General features: G+C 51.1%; 1 protein-coding gene across 1 annotated transcript in view; it reads left to right on the top strand.

Moving 5' to 3' along the window:
- Window positions 1-16354: 16354 nt before the first annotated feature.
- Window positions 16355-20725, top strand: part of TSPAN10 (tetraspanin 10) — a 6953-nt gene continuing 2582 nt past the window's right edge. The window contains exons 1-2 of the mRNA XM_017879550.1: window positions 16355-16405; window positions 19299-19936. Coding sequence (XP_017735039.1) covers window positions 16370-16405; window positions 19299-19936 — 674 coding nt within the window. The 5' untranslated portion in view covers window positions 16355-16369. The remainder of the gene's footprint in view (window positions 16406-19298; window positions 19937-20725) is intronic.

The following is a 20725-nucleotide window of genomic DNA, read 5'->3' as shown; positions in this document are numbered from 1 at the left end:
AGAATGGCGTGAACCCGGGAGGCGGAGCTTGCAGTGAGCAGAGATTGCGCCACTGCACTCCAGCCTGGGAGACAGAGCGAGACTCTGTCTCATTAAAAAAAAAAAAAAAAAAGACCGGGCGCAGTGGCTCCCGCCTGTAATCCTAGCACTTTGGGAGGCCAAGACAGGTGGATCACGAGGTCAGGAGATCGAGACCATCCTGGCTAACATGGTGAAACCCCATATCTACTAAAACTACAAAAAATTAGCCAGGTGTGACGGCGGGCGCCTGTAGTTCCAGGTACTCAGGAGGCTGAGGCAGGAGAATGGCCTGAACTTGGGAGGTGGAGTTCGTAGTGAGCCGAGACCGTGCCACTGCACTCCACCCTGGGTGACAGAGAGAGACTCTGTCTCAAAAAAAAAAAGACAGAAAAGAACGAAGATAGAACAAAAAACTTTAAAGAGTGGCCAAAATCCCAAAATTTAATGAAAAACATCAAATAACAAATCCAGGAAGTTCGGCAAACTCTCCCAAGTTAGGATACAAAGAACACCACTGCGAGGCACACCAGAGTCACAATGCTGAAAGCTAGAGATAAATGAAGATAAGAAGATGGTGGAACAACAGCTTCAAATGCTTAACAGGACCAGGCACCACAGGTCCCGCCTGGAATCCCAGCACTCTGGGAGGCAGGGCGGGGAGGATCACTTGATCAAGACCAGCCTAGACAACGTGGTGAAACCCCCATCTCTACCAAAAAATTAAGCAATCAGCTGGGAGGTTGAGGTGGGAGCATCGCTTGAGCCCACGAAGTCAAGGCTGCAGTGAGCTGTGACTGTGCCAGTGCACTCCAACCTAGGCAAAAAAAAAAAAAAAAAAAAAAAGGACCGAGCAAGGTGGATCACACCCGCAATCCCAGCACTCTGGGAGGCTGAGGCGGGTGGATAACCTGAGGTCAGGAGTTAAAGACCAGACTGGCCAACATAGTGAAACCCCATCTCTACTAAAAATACAAAAATTAGCTGGACATGGTGGCGGGAGCCTGTAGTCCCAGCTACTGGGGAGGCTCAGGCAAGAGAATCACTTGAACCTGGGAGGCGGAGGTTGCAGTGAGGCCAGATTATGCCACTGCACTCCAGCTTGGGCAACACAATGAGACTTCGTCTCAAAAAAAAGGCCGGGCGCGGTGGCTCACGCCTGTAATCCCAACACTTTGGGAGGTCAAGGCAGACAGATCATGAGGTCAGGAGATCGAGACCATTCTGGCTAACACGGTGAAATCCTGTCTCTATTGAAAATACAAAAAATAGCCCAGGGCCATGGTGGCGGCCGCCTGTAGTCCGCCTACTCGGGGGAGGGACTGAGGCAGGAGAATGGCGTGAACCTGGAGGCGGGGAGCTTGCAGTGGAGCCGAGATCACACCTTACTGCACTCCAGCCTGGGGGTGACAGAAGCAAGATTCTGTCTCAAAAAAAACAAAAAAAAAAAAACAAAATTTGGTGCTTGGTTGGAAACAAAAAAGGAAATGTCAAACATGGTCAACTTTAGAAATCTGTTTCAGGCCAGGCGCAAGGGTGGCTCAAGGCTGTAAATCCTAGCACTTTGGGAAGGGCCAAGGACAGGCGGATCACGAGGGTTCAGGAGATTGAGACCATCCTGGGCAAACACGGTGAAAAACCCATCTCTACTAAAGAATACAAAAAACTAGCGGGGGCGGAGGTGGTGGGCACCTGTAGTCCCAGCTACTCGGGCCGAGCGCCTGCAGGCCTCAAGCGAGAATGGCATAAACCCGGGGAGCGCGGAGCTTGCACTGAGCTTGAGATCCGGCCACATGCACTCCCGCCTGCGCGACAGGAGGCGAGACTTCCGGGTCTCAAAAAAAAAAAAAAAAAAAAAAAGAAAAGAAATCTGTTTCGAGGCCGGGCACGGGTGGGCTCACACCTGTAATCCTACCATTTTGGGCGAGGCAAGGTGGGTGGATCACCTGAGGGGTGGGGATGAAGTTCGGAGACCAGCCTGACCACATGGTGAAACCGGTCTCTGGGTTAAAAGAAGCGACAAAAGATGGATGGGACTCCAAATTTATATAACAGGGGAGGAGAAAGATAGGTATTTATGATATTCAGGGCTGAGGGAGAAAAGAGGAGGAATGGGACTGAAGGGAGGAGGGACGTCTGAGAATTGATACCTGAATAAGAATGAAGGGGGTTGCAAGGCATAAGGCGACTTCATGTAAAGGGGGGTGTAGTGGCTCTTAAAAACATAAAAGGGAAAATTTATGGTTTATGTTTGGGGAGGATTAAGATTATTAAAAATTCTACAGATGAACTGAAATAAAGATCATGAAATTTTATTCTTGACACAGTTGTCAGCTAATGGTGTAACTTGAACTAGGGTCTGGACATACTCCACCCGAGACATTTCTCGATCTGTGAAAATAGAGAGAAGGAAGACTTGTCCGAGACCTCTGGTGAAGGAAATCCCAGTTGCCAATATTGAGCGATTAAAGAAATCACTAAATCGTATTTTCAAAACAAAATAAAAAAAAAATAAAAAAAAAATAAAAAAAGACAAAATTAGCCGGACTTGGTGGCACATGCCTGTAATCCTAGCTACTCGGGAGGCTGAGGCAGAAGAATCGCTTGAACCCAGGAGGCAGAGTATGCAATGAGCCAAGATCATGCCATCGCACTCCAGCCTGGGCAAAAAGAGCGAAACTCCGTCTCAAAAAATAAAACAAAACTTAGCTGGGTATGGTGGTGCACGCCTGGAATCCCAGCTACTTGGGAGGCTGAGGCAGGAGAATCACTGGAACCTAGGAGGCAGAGGTTACACTGAGCCGCGATCACGCCACTGCACTCCAGTCTGGGCGACAGAAAAAGACTCCATGTCAAAAAGAGAAAGAATTTCATATTGAATGAAAATATCCTCCCAGCACTTTGGGAGGCCGAGGCAGGTGGATCACAAGGTCAGATCAAGACCATCCTGGCTAACACAGTGAAACCCCGTCTCTACTAACAATACAAAAATTTAGCCGGGCATGGTGGCAGGCGCCTGTAGTCCCAGCTACTCGGGAGGCTGAGGCAGGAGAATGGCGTGAACCTGGGAGGTGGAGCTTGCATGAGCCGAGATAGCGCCACTGCACTCCAGACCGGGCGACAGAGCAAGACTCCCTCTCGAAAAAAAAAAAAAAGTAAAAAAAGAAAATATCTTTCACGGCCAGGCGCAGTGGCTCACGCCAAAGCAGGTGGATCCCAAGGTCAAGAATTCAACCAGCCTGGTGAAGACAGTGAAACCCCGTCTCTACTAAAAACACAAAAAATTAGCCGGGTGTGGTGGCGGGTGCCTGTAATCCCAGCTACTCAGGAGGCTGAGGCAGAGAATTCCTTGAACCCAGGAGGCGGAGGTTGCAGTGAGCCGAGATCGTGCCACTACTCCAGCCTGGGGAACAGAGCGAGATGTCATCTCAAAAAAAAAGAAAATATCCTTCACATAAATAGAGGGCAAAACTAAAACATTTTCAGGTCAAAAAAACCCCAAGGGTCTGTGACCAACAAACCTACCTGCAACAAAGGCTAAAGGATTTTTTTTTTGAGATGGAGTCTCACTCTGTCACCCAGGCTAGAGTGCAGTGGCTCACTTGGCTCACTGTAAGCCCCGCCTCCCAGGTTCATGCCATTCTCCTGCCTCAGCCTCCCAAGTAGCTGGGACTACAGGTGCCCGCCACACACCTGGCTAATTTTTTGTATGTTTAGTAGAGACGGGGTTTTACCACATTAGCCAGGATGGTCTCGATCTCCTGACCTCATGATCCACCCTCCTTGGCCCCCCCAAAGTGCTGGGATTACAGGCGTGAGCCACCACACCTGGCCTGGATGTTTTTCAGTCTGAAGAGAAATAACTCCAGACAGAAACAGTCTGAGGAAATCCATGGGAAAAGTAAATAAGGAAGAAACGGTGAAGATAAGCTAAGAAGTTCATACTAGGCAACTATCACAGTAAATGAAATATTTTGTGATTGGTTAAAAACGGAAAAACTGTCACGGGAATCCTGGACACAACACAGGTCAGGAGACCAGGGAAGAGCCAGGGATGATTCTTTGAATCAACTGTAGTCATATCTACAATTCATACTCAGTTAATACTTTTTTCTTTTCTTTTTTTTTTTTTTTGAGACAGAGTCTCACTTTGTCGCCCAGGCTGGAGTGCAGTGGTGTGATGTCCGCTCACTGCAAGCTCTGCCTCCCGGGTTTAGGCCTTTCTCCTGCCTCAGTCTCTGGAGTAGCTGGGACTACAGGCGCTGCCACCGCGCCGGGCTAGTTTTTTTTTGTGGGGAAAAAAAAGGAAAAAAAAAAGATATTACTTTGTTCCAGGATCTATATACAAACATTAGATAGTCTTTAAGAGTCCTGCAATTCAAAAGAATCACAGGGAACTTTCTAATTGTTACTTTTTTTTTTACTTTTTTGAGACAGGGTCTTGCTGTCACCCAGACTGGAGTGCAGTGGCAAAATCACAGCTTACTGCAGCCTTGACCTCCAAGATTCAAGTGATCCTCTGACCTCAGCCTCCCAAGAGCTGGGACCACAGATTTGCACCACCACACCAGGTTAATTTTTTTTTTGTAGTGATGGAGTGTCACCATACTGCCCAGGCTGGTCTCGAGCTCCTGGGCTCAAGTGATCCTGCCACTGTGCTGGGATTACGGGTGTGAGCCACCACGCCCAGCTATTACTTTCCCTAAAAAAGTTTTTAAAATGGCCAGGCGCGGTGGCTGACATCTGTAATTGTAGCACTTTGGGAGGCTAAGGCGGTGGATAACTTGAGCTCAGAAGTTCAAGACCTATGGGCAACATGGGGAAACCCCATCTCTATTAAAAATACAAAAGTTAGCCAGGCATGGTAGCAAACGCCTATGGTCTCAGCTACTCAGGGAGCTGAGGCATGAGGATCACTTGAACCAGGGAGGCTGAGGCTACAGTGAGCCCAAATGGTGCCACTGCACTCCAGCGTTGGTGACAAAGTGAGACCCTGTCTCAAAAAAAGAGATTAGGCCAGGCACAATGGCTCATGCCTGTAATCCCAGCACTCTGGGAGGCCGAGGCGAGCGGATCACCTGAGGTCAGGAGTTCGAGACCAGCCTAGCCAACATGGTGAAACCCCATCTCTACTAAATATACAAAAATTAGCCGGGCATGGTGGCAGGCACCTATAATCCTAGCTACTCGGGAGGCTGAGGCAGGAGAATCGCTTGAACCCAGGAGGCAGAGGTTGCAGTGAACCAAGATCATGCATGATGCACAGCAAGACTTCATCTCAAAAAAATATTAAAACTTAAATTTAAATTTAAAAAAGAGATTAAAATTAAAAGCAATAAAGGTCTTTAATGGTAAAATTTAGTAGGGTTTTGAAAAAATATTTTCAGCTGGGCACAGTGGCTCACGCCTATAATCCCAGCACTTCAGGAGGCCAAGGCAGGAGGATTTCTTTAGCCCAGGAGTTCAAGATCAGCCTGGCCAATACAGCAAGACCCCATCCTAATGTAGTAACGTGTGTGTACGTGTGTGTGTGTGCACATATGTATATTAAAGTGTGTGTGTATGTATACATATATATATACATTTTTTTTTCCCATAGCAAGCCTAAAAAAGTTGGCAGACCTGGAAGACTACTGGACAAAGGGCATTACTTTCTAAGACGACTTGATTTTTATGCCGATGAAAGCCACTGTTAAAGTGAGTTATCATGCCTAGCCGACAGCACAGGTCTCTGCTTTAGACAGGGAGGATGAAATGGCATGCTCTGCAGCAAACAAAGACCTGCCCCAACCACCTGCAGTACAGGAAGGAAGCCAGACAGGAACATGCCCATAATTGTCTTAGCTTCTGTCAGCAAAGACTGACGGTGTATTCTATAGCTTCTTTCTCTCTCATTTCCTGCATTAACGTCTCTTGTATTTAGCTCATTCTTTTTTCCCGAGACAGTTTCAATCTTGTGGCCCAGGCTAGCGTGCAATGGCACGATTTTGGCTCACTGCAATCTCTGCCTCTTGAGTTCAAGTGATTCTCCTGCCTCAGCCTCCTGAGTAGCTGGAATCACAAGTGCCCACCACCACACCCAGATCATTTTTGTTTGTTTGTTTGTTTCTGAGACAGAGTCTTCTCCCGTCGCCCAGGCTGGAGTGCAGTGACGCAATCTCAGCTCACTGCAATCTCCACCTCCCAGGTTCAGGCGATTCTCCTGTCTCAGCCTCCTGAGTATCTGGGATTACAGGCGTGCACCACCATGCCCAGCTAATTTTTGTATTTTTAGTAGAGACGGGGTTTCAACACGTTAGTCAATCTGGTCTTAAACTCCTACCTCAGGTGATCCACCTGCCTCAGCCTCCCAAAGTGCTGGGATTACAGGCATGAGCCACCAATCCTGGCCTAGCGGATTTTTTGTAGTGAAACAGTTCAATTCCCTTATTTCCTTTTTTTTTTTTCCTTCCTCAGACGGACTCTCGCTCTTGTCACTCAGGCTGGAGTGCAATGGCGTGATCTTGGCTCACTGCCACCTCCACCTCCCGAGTTCAAGCGATTCTCCTGTCTCGGCCTCCTGAGTAACTGGGATTACAGGTGCCCGCCCCCACGCCTGGCTAATTTTTAGTATTTTAGTAGAGACAGAGTTTTGCCATGTTGGCCAAGCTGGTCTCGAACTCCTGACCTCAAGTGATCCACCCGCCTCGGCCTCCCAAAGTGCTGGGATTACAGGCATGCGCCACAGCACCCAGCCTCCCTTATTTCCTTTTTTATAAATTCTGTAACTACTTTCTGTGAGGTTACAATGGGTGTTACAGTAAACATTCTCTTCAACCACTATGCAGATGAAAAGTGTCACAAGCCATTGTCTAAAAAAGATTTCCACTGAGCACAGATAAAACACCATAAAGGCTTAGAGTCTACTGGAATGTGTCCACTTTTATTAAAGTAACTAAGCCTAATCTAGATTTTCCTGAAATAGGGTAATTCTGTCCTGCATTTTCCCATAACTTTCACTTGGCAGAAAAGGCTCCACCCGACATGTTCTCAACTTTTAAGATTTTGTTTTCAGGCTGGGCACGGTGACTCAGGCCTGTAATCCCAGCACTCTGGGAGGCTGCGGTAGACGGATCACTTGAGCTCAGGAGACCAGTCTGGGCAACTCCGTCTGTATTTAAAAAAAAAAAAAAAAAGATTTTGTTTTGAATAATCTCTGAATATTCCAATTGTTAAGAGAATATAAAAGATATAACTAGAAATACAATTCTTTTACTTTTAACATCTAGTATACTTCATTCTAGATTCAATACCCAAGAATAACATTTTCACAATACATAGCATTAGGTAAATACTTACACTTACTTGTTTCTAAAATCTGTCTCCCAACATTTAGCTATCTTAAAAAGGAAAGTTCTGTTCTAATGAAGGGAATAGTGTGAATGTTCCTTCAAATGATGACTCTAGAACAAGAGCATGTCACCGCCACTCTTTACAGAGCTAAATGGTTCAGGCTGCAGAATTCTAAGGTGAAGAAGTCATCCTACTTGATCCTCTACCACAGAAGATGGGAGTCCAGGTTTCCAAGGCCAACTCCAGTATTTAACAAGAGACAAACATAATTTGTACCAAGGAAAGTTCTGGCCTAGCCTCTGACATGGACTACAAAATGAAATACACAGCAAGAGACAGACCTGACAACATGAACACACAGCCTCTTGGTAACTTAGGTTTCCCTATTTATAAGAAAATAAGACCAGAACGCTCCTTGGGGAAGTTGAAAAACTGGTGAGATACAGTTATATCCACAGAAACTCTTTTTTCCCTTCAAGACGGAGTCTTGCTCCGTCGCCCAGAGCTGGAGTGCAATGACACGATCTCAGTTCACTGTAACCTCCACCTGCTGAGTTCAAGCAATTCTCCTGCCTCAGCTTCCCAAGTAGCTGGGATTACAGGCGCCCGCCACCGCGCCCTGCTAATTTTTGCATTTTTTTTTTTTTTTTTTTTTTTTTACAGACAAGAGTCTCTTGTCACCCAGGCTGGAGTGCAGTGGTGTGATCTTGGCTCACTGCAACCTCCGTCTCCCGGGTTCTAGTAATTCTCCTGCCTCAGCCTCCCAAGTGGCTGGGATTACAGGCGCACGCCACCATGCCCAGTTAATTTTTTGTACTTTTTTTTTTTTAGTAGACACGAGGTTTCACCCTGTTGCCCAGGCTGGTCTCAAACTCCTGAGCTCAAGCAATCCACCTGCCTTGGCCTCCCAAAGTGCTAGGATTACAAGCCTGAGCCACCACGCCCTAATTTTTGTATTTTTAGTAAAGACGTGGTTTCACCACGTTGGCCAGGCTGATCTCGAACTACCGACCTCATGATACACCCGCCTCGGCCTCTCAAAGTGCTGGGATTACAGGTGTGAGCCACCGCGCCCAGCCCAGAAACTTTTAAAGACCTGTTTCTTAAATTCAAAATAACTTTTTAAATCAATTTCAAAAGAAGAGTGTTTTAATTCCTCACAATCCGAGAAATTCAACAAGATCTAATGCTGCCAGTGAGAGCCTAACCTTATATACGCTGGTGGGGAAAAAATAACCTTGTCTGAAACACTCTTCACGTGCCAATGGTTACTTTAACTCGGTTAAAAGTACAAAGGCAGCTTGAAAGAAGGTTTGAGTGCTAATTCCTAACCTATTTCTAGGCAGAGTCACCAATGATTAACACTTTTCTTTTTTTTTTTGAGACAGTCTCGCTCTGTCACCCAGGCTGGAGTCCAAGTGCACAATCTGGGCTGACTGCAACCTCCACCTCCTGGGTTTGAGTGATTCCCCTCCCTCAGCCTCTGGAGTAGCTGGGATAACAGGTGCACGACACCACACCCAGCTCATTTTGGTATTTTTAGTAGAGACAGTGTTTCACCATGTTGGTCAGGCTAGTCTTGAACTCCTGACCTCGTGATTCGCCCGCCTGGGCCTCCTAAAGTGCTGGGATTATAGGCGTAAGCCACTGCGCGGCCACATTTTATTTTTCAAAGGAGTCAAAGGTTTCTTGGCCAGGCATGGTAGCTCAGAGCTGTAATCCTAACAATTTGGGACCCCAAGGCAAGAGGATCCCTGGAGCTCAGAGACCAGCCTGTGCAACGTTTGACCAGGAGTCAACGTTTCCTAAATTTCCAGGAGTCGACGTTGACCAGGAGTCAATGTTTCCTAAGCTTCTCCTGGACCCTATATTCATTCCACTCATCTCCAGGTTGGGAAACACAGAGGCACCAGGAGGGCCCCTGAATGGAGAGCTGACGGGACCACCAGAGAAGAGCCTTGTGCGCAAGTGTCAGGTTATCCTGGAGACCCATCTGTCTGCGTGTGACAGAGTCTCATTCTGTCGCCCAGGCCGGAGTCCAGTGACGCCACCTCGGCTCACCATGTTGGCCGGGCTGGTCTTGAACTCCTGACCTCAGGTGATCCACCCACCTCGGTCTCTCAAAGTGTTGGGATTACAGGTGTGAGTCACCGCACCAGTCCTAGAGACCTATTCTTGACACCTGGCAAAACTGCAGAGACTGTCACAATGCTAGAGTATGAACAGTACTCCTCACCCAATCCTGCTTCCCCCAGAAATCCCAAATCTTCCTTAATATTAACCAGAATGTTCCTGTCCAATGGTCAGTTTTTTTTTCCCCCATCACATTTACTTTTGGGGAGAAACTTCTCACAACTTAACAAGAGCCTGGTTTTATCTGATTTGTCACTGATTTTTTTTTACCTTAAGGGGGGGTGTGTGACAATTTATTTTTATTTTTTATTTTTTTGAGACACAGTCTCGCTGTATAGCCCAGGCTGGAGTGCAATGGAGGGATCTCAGCTCACTGCAACCTCCACCTCCCGGGTTCAAGCGATTCTCCTGCCTCAGCCTCCCAAGTAGCTGGGATTACAGGCGTGCGCCATGACGCCCGGCTAATTTTTTGTATTTTTAGTAGAGACGGGAGTTCGCCATGTTGGCCAGGCTGGTCTTGAACTCCTGACCTCAGGTGATCCACCCACCTCGGCCTCCCGAAGTGCTGAGATTACAGGCGTGAGCCACTGCGCCCAGCCGACAATTTTAATTTCAGGTAAAAAGTGAAATCAACATCATTTACAACATTCCTCTTAAAGAGGAATTGTCAAGTTTTCCTTCCAACCAAGGAGCAAAGCCGGCAAGTCACTGCTTTCATTTTCCCAGGTCCTCTGGTGCGGAGGGAGCTCTGTAACGTCCCCGTCTGCAGAGCTGCTCTCTTCAGTGACTCATGACAAGGCACTCGCTGGGAAGCGGGAGAGCAGGAGGAGAGAATCAGGGGGAGATGAGGGTAAGAGGTGCCCCTGGCTCTGAGAGGGGCAGGACTGGCTGCGAGTCCCTGGAATTAGACCAGGAAGTCTCCTGGAGCCGGGAAACGGGTGGGGAAGGGGGGCGGTTTCTCTTCGCCACAGTCCATTCTCCCTGCAGAAAGGCTCGGCCTTTCCCTGCCCAGGGCGGGGAACCCGGCTCGCAAGTCCTCCGGGGACGGACAGGGACGGGAAGAAGCCCAGGGGGTGAAAGTCCCCGAGAGGGGCCCAGCCACGGCAGAGAAAGCCCCGGCAAAAGAAGGGAAAGGGGCCGAGTCTCGGGGCCGGCAGGCCCGCCTCCCCCACAGGCCGCGGCCGGCAAATCTGCTGCCTCATCCCGGCGTCCCCGCTCCCGCCCGGCCGCCGCACTCACGATGCTCTCGGCCATGGCGGCCGCTCCTGCCTCCGGCAGGCTGGAGGCCCCGGGCCGCCGCCGGCCTGGCCGCCCCAAGGGGCCTCGCAGGACCCGGCCGCGGGGGCTCAGCCGGCCCGGCCTCTCTACGCCGCCGGGCCACCGGCGCTCCAGCCCCTTTCGCCCGGCCCCGGGCTCCACCAGCCCGCCGACGTTAAACCGCTGCCTCGCTCAATACGTCCCCGCGGGGCGCGCGGGCCGGGAAACCAGTTCGGCCCCACAACCTGCCCCAACGCATGCGCAGAGCGGCCCCCCTGGACCCGCCCCGCATCCCTGCCCAACTAGAGGAGGGGGATTTTGCGAAAAGATGCCCTCTGGCGATGACTTAGCTGTCCTCGCGAAACCAAGCCCTGTTACCGAAAGCCCAAAAAGGAGGCAAAGACAAGCCCCATCCGAATCTCACCCAAAAATAACTACTGCCTGCGTATTGTAGCGTATTATAATTGGGGAAACAGCATTCCGAACTTCTCCCATGCACAGTAGATGAACAATTTCAGGAAGGCGAGGATCCACCTTCATGGTTATTTTTTAAAGTATTTTCTAAAATTTAACATAAGAAAACAAATGATTAAGCCGCATTATGGCCCGGGCGGCGGTTGCCTCAAGCCTGCTAATCCAGCACTTGTTGGGGAGGGCCGATGGGCGGGCGGCATCACAGAGGTCAGGAGATTCGAGGACCATCCTGGTTAACACAGGAAACCCCGTCTCTACTAAATACAAAAACTAGCCGGGGGCGGAGGTGCGGGCGCTGTAGTCAGCTACTCGGAGGCCCTGAGGCCAGGAGAATGGCGTAAACCCGCGGAGGCGGAGCTTGCATGTGGAGGCTGAGATCCGGCCACTGCACATCCAGGGCCCGGGCGACAGAGCAAGACTCCGTCTCAAAAAATAAATCAAATAAATAAATAAATAAACTAAATAAATAAATAAATAATATAAAATAAACCGCATTTCAGGCCGGGCGCGGTGGCTCATGCCTGTAATCCCAGCATTTTGGGAGGCCAAGGCGGACGGATCATCTGAGGTCAAAAGTTGGAGACCAGCCTGGCCAAAATAGTGAAAACCCCGTCACTACTCAAAATACAAGATTAGGCCATACGCGGTGGCTCACGCCTGTAATCCCAGCACTTTGGGAGGCCGAGGCAGGTGGATCACCTGAGGTCAGGAGTTCAAGACCAGCCTGACCAACATGGTGAAACCCTGTCTCTACTAAAAATACAAAAATTAACCGGGCGTGGTGGCACGTGCCTGTAGTCCCAGCTACTCAGGAGTCTGAGGCCGGACAATCTCTTGAAGCCTAGAGGCGGAGGTTGGAGTGAGCCAACTTGGTGCCACTGCACTCCAGCCTGGTCTACAGAGTGAGACTTCATCTCCAAACAAACAAAGACATCACTTCACAGATTCTAAGGATTTTAGGAATTGGATGCTAGGAAACCGAAAGAACAAATATATACATATTTCACAACATCACAATTACCGTGAGGGTTTTTTTAAACTATGTTAAATTATGTTAATTGAGGCCTGGCATGGTGGCTCACTTTGGGAGGCCGAGGAGGGAAGATCACAAGGTCAGGAGATCTAGACCATCCTGGCTAACACTGTGAAACCCCATTTCTACTGAAAAATACAAAAAAATTAGCCAGGCATGGTGGCAGGCGCCTGTAGTCCCAGCTACTCAGGAGGCTGAGGCAGAAGGGCGTGAACCCGTGGGGCAGAGCTTGCAGTGAGCCAAGATCGCGCCACTGCACTCCAGCCTGAGCAACAGAGTGAGACTCCATCTCCAAAAAAAAAAAATTATGCTAATTGATTAAATTCTGTTAGTAATTGTATTAGTTTGCTAAGGGTGCCATTGTAACTGCCCAACAGGTTGTCCCTGCCCACTGCCTAGACTTTATCAAGACAGGGGAATTGCAATAAAGAGTTTAATTCACACAGAGCCAGCTTGTATGGCTTACTGAGGTTTTATTACTACTCAAAAAAATTAGCGTCCTCAAGAATTTGGGGATTAGAGTTTTGCTTGGTTTTTTTTTGTTTTTGTTTTGTTTTTTTGAGACTGAATCACTGTATCACCCACACTGGAGTGCAGTGGTGCGATCTTGGCTCACTGCAACCTCCACCTCCTGGGTTCCAGCAATTCTTCTGCCTCAGCCTCCCGGGTAAATGGGACTACAGGCGCCCACCACCACGCCTGGCTAATTTTGTATTTTTAGTAGAGACGGGGTTTCTCAATGTTGGTCAGGCTGGTCTCGAACTCCCGACCTCAGGTGATCCGCCCTCCTGGGCCACCCCAACGTGCTGGGACTACAGGTGTGAGTCACTGTGCCCAACTGGGGATTGGCGTTTTTAAGGATAATTTGGTAGGTATGGGGTCAGAAAGTAGGGAGTGTTGATTGGTTGGGTAAGAGATGAAATGATAGGGAGTCAAAACTGTCCTCTTGTGCTGAGTTAGTTCCTGGGTGGGGGCCACAAGATATGAGCCAGTTTATCAGTCTGGGTGGTGCCAGCTGATCCATGGATTGCAGAGTCTGCAAAATATCTCAAGCACTGATCTGTTTTATAATAGCGATGTTATCCTAAGGAGCAATTTGGGAGGTTTAGAATCTTGTAGCCTCCAGCTACATGACTCCTAAACCATAATTTCTAATCTTCTTTTTTTTTTTTTTTTTTTTTGAGACGGAGTCTCGCTCTGTCGCCCAGGCTGGAGTGCAGTGGCACGATCTCAGCTCACTGCAAGCCCCGCCTCCTGGGTTCACGCCATTCTCCTGCCTCAGCCTCCCAAGTAGCTAGGACTACAGGCGCCTGCCACCACGCCCGGCTAATTTTTTGTATTTTTAGTAGAGACGGGGTTTCACCGTGTTAGCCAGGATGGTCTTGATCTCCTGACTTCGTGATCCACCCGCCTCAGCCTCCCAAAGTGCTGGGATTATAGGCATGAGCCACCGTACCTGGCCTGGAATTATTTTCTGACAGTCCTGGAAGCTAGAATCCCAGATGGAGGTGTCAGTAGACGTGGTTTCTCTTTTTTTTTTTTTTGAGACGGAGTCTCACTCAGGCTGGAGTGCAGTGGCGCGATCTCAGCTGACTGCAAGCTCTGCCTCCCAGGTTCACGCCATTCTCCTGCCTCAGCCTCCCGACTAACTGGGACTACAAGGCGTGAGCCACCGCGCGCAGCTAATTTTTGTATTTTTAGTAGAGACAGGGTTTCACTATATTGGTCAGGCTGGTCTTGAACTCCTAACCCCATGATCCGCCCACTTTGGCCTCCCGAAGTGCTGGGATTACAGGCGTGAGCCACTGTGCCCAGCCATCCCCATCTTTCAAATACAGCTGTTTGTCTAAAAAAAATAAAATAAAGGCCTCTTGCCTTTAATCCCGGCACTTTGGGAGGCCGAGGCAGGTGAATCGTGAGGTCAGGAGTTTAAGACCAGCCTGACCAACATCATAAAACCCCGTCTTTACTAAAAATACAAAAATTAGCCGGGCGTGGTAGCACGTGCCTGTAATCCCAGCTACTAAGGAGGCTGAGGCAGGAGAATCTCTTGAACCTGGGAGGCAAAGGTTGCAGTGAGCTGAGATCGCACCACTGCACTCCAGCTTGGGTGACAGAGCAAGACTCTGTCTCAGAAAAATTAATTAATTAATAATAACATAAAAAACTAAAATAATAAACAAATAAAAATGTGGCCAGGCACAGTGGTTCATGTCTGTAATCCCAGCACTTTGGGAGGCCGAGGTGAGTGGATCACCTGAGATCAGGAGTTCAAGACCAGCCTGGCCAACATGGTAAAACCCCATCTCCACTAAAAATACAAAAAATTAGCTGGGTGTGGTGGCATGCACCTATAATCCAAGCTACTCAGGAGGCTGAGGCAGGAGAATCCCTTGAACCCAGGAGACAGAGGTTGCAGTGAGCCAAGATCGTGCCACTGCACTCCAGCCTGGGTGACAGAGCGAGATTCCGTCTCAAAAAACAGAACTTCATTCTTTTATGCCCAAATCATATTGTTCTGTGGGAAGCTAGTAGGGAGACATGAAGCAAGAACACAGACAACTACCAAGTGAAGCAAAGTCAAGCACATTGTAATACTGTAAAAGGTAAAAGGTGTTCCAGAAGCCCAGAAGAGAGTGGGCTACAGCTCCCCAGGCTGGAGAAGAGGCTTTTGTGGAGGAAATGGTCTGAAGCTGGCTGGGGAGACAGGGAGGGCTCTAGATGACAGGGATGGCACAGTGAGGAGATTTCAGGGAACAGCAAAGGTCAGGGACACATGGATGCCAGGCCCGGGACCAGCAAGCCGCCCATTTGGCTGGATTGTCAAGTGGTGAGCAAGATCAGCGGTGGATACAGCTAAGGAGAGAGTCAAACAAAAGAAGCTGACACACCCGCGTAGGGGCAAGGTGACGGTGGAAACAGCATGTGGTGTGCAGCAGATCCCAGGTGTTCACTCTTTCTCTTGCCATGAAAACGTGCAGAGGCTCTCCTTGAAGCAGAGGCTCTTCTTGAAGCGAGACTCTCCTTGAAGTCTCTTCTGCCCAAGACCTCCAGAGGTCTCATGAGCTCCCAGCACCTTTGACAGACATATCTACACCTCACACATCCCACATGGAACCAGCAAGGCTGGGGAGGGGGCATGCCCAAGGTGGCACGGAATTGGTGGCAGGTGGCATCCCACGTTAGAGATCCCTGGAGCACCCTAGTCCAGGCATAAGCACACAGTGGTGACCACAGCACATTCCTGCTCCTGAGAGGCTCAGGGGGTGGGGAAGCCCCAAGCCCAGTACCTTAAAACCAGGAAGGAGGGCTGGGCACGGTGGATCATGCCTGTAATCCCAGCACTTTGGAAGCCAAGGCGGGCGGATCACCTGAGGTTGGGAGTTCGAGACCAGCCTGACCAACATGGAGAAACCCGTCTCTACTAAAAATACAGAAAATTAGCTGGGCGCAGTGGCACATGCCTGTAATCCCAGCTACTAGGGAGGCTGAGGCAGAAGAATCATTTAAACCTGGGATGCAGAGGTTGCAGTGAGCCGAGATCACGCCATTGCACTCTAGCCTGGGCAACAAGAGCAAAACTCAGTCTCAAAACAAAACAAAACCAGGAAGGAGGTGGTCTGGTGGGTGGACGCTGCTTCATTCGTGCAGTGAACAAACCTGGGGGATAGATTGGCACTGGGGCTGCCCATGGGTCTCTTGGGATTGGGGTTGGGAACCAATTTGCCGAGGTCTGATTCCCTGGTTGGGAGCTGATGGAGCAGCTGCTGATCCTGCAGAGCTGAAGTCCGCCTGGGGGCCCTGCAGTGACAGCCACAAGGCTGGCCCCCAAACGTCGTACCTGTGCAGAGCTTAACGGATCCACAGAGCCAGGGCTGGGGAGAAATGTGTCTCCACATGCAGAGGCTGCCTTAAGCTCTAAAATGTGATTCTTCACATGACTCAACTGTGACTCTGGCATCTGGGTGGGGCTCGCAGCTCCCCCATTTCCATGCCCAGGGCTGCACCGTTCACAGACCAGTCCAGGGCCACGGTCAGGACCAGCCCAGCAGCCCAGCCGCAGAGGAGCCAGCAAACCTCTCCCGGTGCCTGTGCTGGGGGCTTTCTGTTCCAGCATCAAAGATGGAGGAAGGGGAGAGGAGCCCCTTACTCCCCCAGGTGAGCAGTGCCAAGTGGCCTTGCCCTGAGGCTGGAGATGTCCCCAGCCCTGAGGTCCCAAGGGAAGTCCCTGGGCTGGGTTCACACCCACCCCTGCCCCTGGTGCCACCCCACACCTCAATGCTGAGATTGGGTTGGGGGGTGGTTCTAGGCAGCCCCCTCCCCCTTCCCCACTGCTACAGTTCTGTCAGGCCCATGCTGGCCTCTGGTCAAGGGATCTGCCAGGTCTCCCTAAGGGCCTTGGGGGCAACCTTTGGCTCAGGGTGCAGGAGGGGGTGAAGGCAAACGTCCCTTGCAGCCAGCCTCCAACGGCTTCTGGCCACAGCAGCCCCGGTCTGGCCAACCAGGCACTGGCAGCCTGTCCTTTTGCTTCAAGTGACTTGTTGAGGTCTTGGGGGTGATAAATAACCCTCCTGTGGGGCCGGGCACGGTGGCTCACCCCTGTAATCCCAGCACTTTGGAAGGCTGAGGAGGGAGGATTGCGTGAGCCCAGGAGTTCAGGACCAGCCTGGGCAATGTAGCGAGACCCTGTCTCTACAAAAAATGCTACATATTTTTTTTTTCTTTTTTTTTTTTTTTTTTGAGACAGAGTCTCGCTCTGTCGCCCAGGCTGGAGTGCAGTGGCCGGCTCTCCGCTCACTGCAAGCTCCGCCTCCCGGGTTTACGCCATTCTCCTGCCTCAGCCTCCCGAGTAGCTGGGACTACAGGCACCCACCACCTCGCCCGGCTAGTTTTGTATTTTTTTAGTAGAGACGGGGTTTCACCATGTTAGCCAGGATGGTCTCGATCTCCTGACCTCGTGATCCGCCCGTCTCGGCCTCCCAAAGTGCTGGGATTACAGGCTTGAGCCACCGCGCCAGGCCATATATATATATTTTAAATGGAGTCTGGCTTTGTCACCAGGATGGAGTGCAGTGGCACAAACTTGGCTGACTGTAATGTCCACCTCCTAGGTTCAAGCAATTCACATGCCTCAGCCTCCGGAGTAGCTGGGATTACAGGCACACGCCACCACACCCAGCTGACTCTTTTAGTAGAGACGGGTTTTTACCATGTTGGCCAGGATGGTCTCGATCTCCTGACCTCGTGATCCACCCGCCTCGGCCTCCCAAAGTGCTGGGATTACATGCGTGAGCCACCATGCCTGACTTACAAAAAATAATTTAAAAAAATGCGCGGGGTGCGGTGGCTCAAGCCTGCCAGCACTTTGCCCGGAGGCCGAGACGGGCAGCAGTCACAAGGTTAGGAGATCGAGAGCCATCGCTGCTAACACCGGTGAAACCCCGCGTTCTCTTACCTCAAAAATACAAAAAGAACCTAGCCCGGGCGAGGTGGGCGGCGCCTGTAGTCCCAGCTACTCAGCGAGGCTGAGCAGGAGAACTGGCGTGAACCGGGAGGCAGAGCTTGCACGTGGAGCTGAGATCCGGCCACTGCAACTCCAGCCTGGGCGACAGAGCACGACTCGTCTCAAAAATAATGAATAATCATTAATAATTATAATAATAATAATAATTTCAAAAAATTACCGGGACAGGTGGCAGTACTTGTAGTCCCCAGCTTACTCAGGAGGCGCGTGAAGACGAAACGGATGGTCTTTGAGCCCCCGGAGTTTGAGGCTGCAGTAAAGCCGAGAGCCTGATGCTGCAATCAGCTTCTTCCTGGTGAAACTGGGTTGGAATAGGATCCTTGCCCAGCACACAGCCATGGCTTCTTTTTATTTTTATTTATTTATTTTTTCAGATGGAGTCCTGCTCTGTCACCCAGGCTGAAGTGCAGTTGTGCGATCTCTGCTCATGCAACCTCTGCCTCCTGGGTTCAAGCAATTCTCCTGCCTCAGCCTCCCGAGTAGCTGGGATTACAGGCATGTGCCACTGCACCCAGCTAATTTTTTTTTTCTTTTTTTTTTTTTTTAAGTAGAGATGAGGTTTCTCCGTGTTGGTCAGGCTGGTCTTGAATTCCTGACCTCAGGTGACCCACCCGCCTCAGCCTCCCAAACTGTTGGGATTACAGGCATGAGCCACAGCGTCCAGCCCAGCCATGGCTCCTTATTCTCCTTTTTCAAAAACCTCTGTTCCCGGCAGAACTGGGCACCTGCAGGGCTGCCTCTTCCCCCACAGAGAGAGACCAGCAGGCCTTTCCTGCCAGTGGGCCAGGGGGTCCCCTCTGAAGGCCCTGCAAGCCCTCAGATGGTCTCCCTGGGTTCCTGGACACCCTCCTCCCTGTCCTGGGAGCCTGTTGGGCAGGGCACTGTCCTGTCCTTGGCAGCAGGGCTCAGTGCCATGTCCGCACTCGGTGTGGGCTGTTGGTGGGGCTGAATGAGTGGGTGCTGGGATGTGAGGACTGGTTTCAGAGGGGAAGGGAAAGGGCAGCCATGTGGGCCAGCCCCTCTGGCTGGTGAGGGAGCCCCTTTACACAAGGTCCATGCTACAGGCACATACAGACTGATCCAGACAGATGCTGTTTCAAACACTGGGGAAGCAGCCCTGCCTGTGCACTGCAGGAAAGCCAGGGTGGTCCTGACCCAGGGAGGCCGCAGCCACCCACACGTAGGACCGGGAGAGAGTGGGTGTGTTCACTGAGCGCCACCCTGCCTGGTCTTCACCACAGCCTTTCAGGATCTGCTCATCACCCTGTTCTAAAGGTGGGGGCCCACACACTAGTAGGCAGCAAAGTTGGGGCCCTCATGGTCCCTTCTGCTGCCCAGCCAAGCAGGACAGCCCTGAGGGCCCCCTGCCCCTGGCTGTCCACATCTCTGAGCTCCAGTTCTGCCCTCCACCATCCGGCATCCTCCCATCCCTTGAGGGCTCTGCCACTGAGCTCTTCCCTGACCCCTCACCATTTGTCACAGAGTCTGGGTGAATGCGGTCTCACCCTGTTACTCTTCCCTCTGCAGGAAACTGCAGGCCAGAAGCCCCTCTCTGTGCACAGTCCACCCACCGCAGGCTGTCTAGATCCAGTGCCCTGGGAGGACCAGGCGGACGCCTGGGGCTGCAGCTGCTGTCCCCCGGAGACCAAGCGCCAGCCCTTGAGGGGCACCCCCGGGAAAGGACCAGCCCCTTCCCTGTCCATAGGGAGCAGCTGTGTCAAGTATCTGATCTTCTTCTCCAACTTCCTTTTCTCCCTGCTGGGGCTGCTGGCCCTGGCCATCGGGCTCTGGGGCCTGGCCGTCAAGGGGTCTCTGGGAAGTGATCTGGGGGGGCCCCTGCCCGCAGACCCCATGCTGGGGCTGGCACTGGGGGGGCTGGTAGTCAGCGCAGTGAGCCTGGCTGGCTGCCTGGGCGCCCTCTGTGAGAACACCTGCCTGTTACATGGCTTCTCCGGGGGCATCCTTGCCTTCCTGGTGCTTGAGGCCCTGGCAGGGGCCCTGGTGGTGGCCCTCTGGGGCCCACTGCAAGACAGCCTGGAGCACACCCTGCATGTGGCCATCGCTCACTACCAGGACGACGCAGACCTGCGCTTCCTTCTCGACCAAGTCCAGCTCGGGCTGAAGTGCTGCGGGGCTGCCTCCTACCAGGACTGGCAGCAGAACCTGTGAGTCTTGGAGTGGGCGAGGGACAGGGCCGCCACAAGATCCCAGAGGCCACACACCCTCGTGTGTGTACAAACAGTCACTCACATGTACACAGTCATTCGTGCATGCCCACATGCATGCACACATATACCCACATGTACACATATCCACACTGACACGTCTCGTGCTCACAGGTTTCACGGGTGTGGACACACACCTACACACTCCTCTACACTGACATGAACATGTTCTCATGTGCACACACAAAACAGCCTCACACTCAGGCATACACTCAAACTGAAATATGTTCATATACACACGTGTCATGCACACAAGGTACAGGGGTGCTTGCCTCTCCTTGTTCCTTGGGCTCAGGGCCCCAGTCAGCCCTGCGTTCCCCACAGCCTCCAGTGTGATTCTGTTCCCCCTGCCAGGGCCAGGAGGACTACCCAGGTTCTTAGTGGAGAAGCTGAACTCACAGACTTAGAAAGTCATTTTTCTGCTGGGCACGATGGCTCACACCTGTAATCCCAGCACTTTGGGAGGCCGAGGCAGGCAGATCACCTGAGGTCAGGAGTTCGAGACCAGCCTGGCCAACATGGTGAAGCCCCATCTCTACTAAAAATACAAAAATTAGCCAGGTGTGGTGGCAGGCACCTGTAATCCCAGCTACTCAGGAGGCTGAGGCAGGAGAATCACTTGAACCCAGGAGGTGGCGGTTGCAGCCAAAACCGCACCACTGCACTCCAGCCTAGGCAACAGAGCGAGACTCCATCTCAAAAAAAAAAAAAAAAAAAAAAAAGGCCGGG

This window comes from Rhinopithecus bieti, unplaced genomic scaffold (assembly GCF_001698545.2).
Source record: "Rhinopithecus bieti isolate Rb0 unplaced genomic scaffold, ASM169854v2 scaffold_9899, whole genome shotgun sequence".
Taxonomy (NCBI): Eukaryota; Metazoa; Chordata; class Mammalia; order Primates; family Cercopithecidae; genus Rhinopithecus; species Rhinopithecus bieti.
Note: the sequence above shows the minus strand (reverse complement) of the source record. Positions and strands in the feature narration are given on the sequence as shown.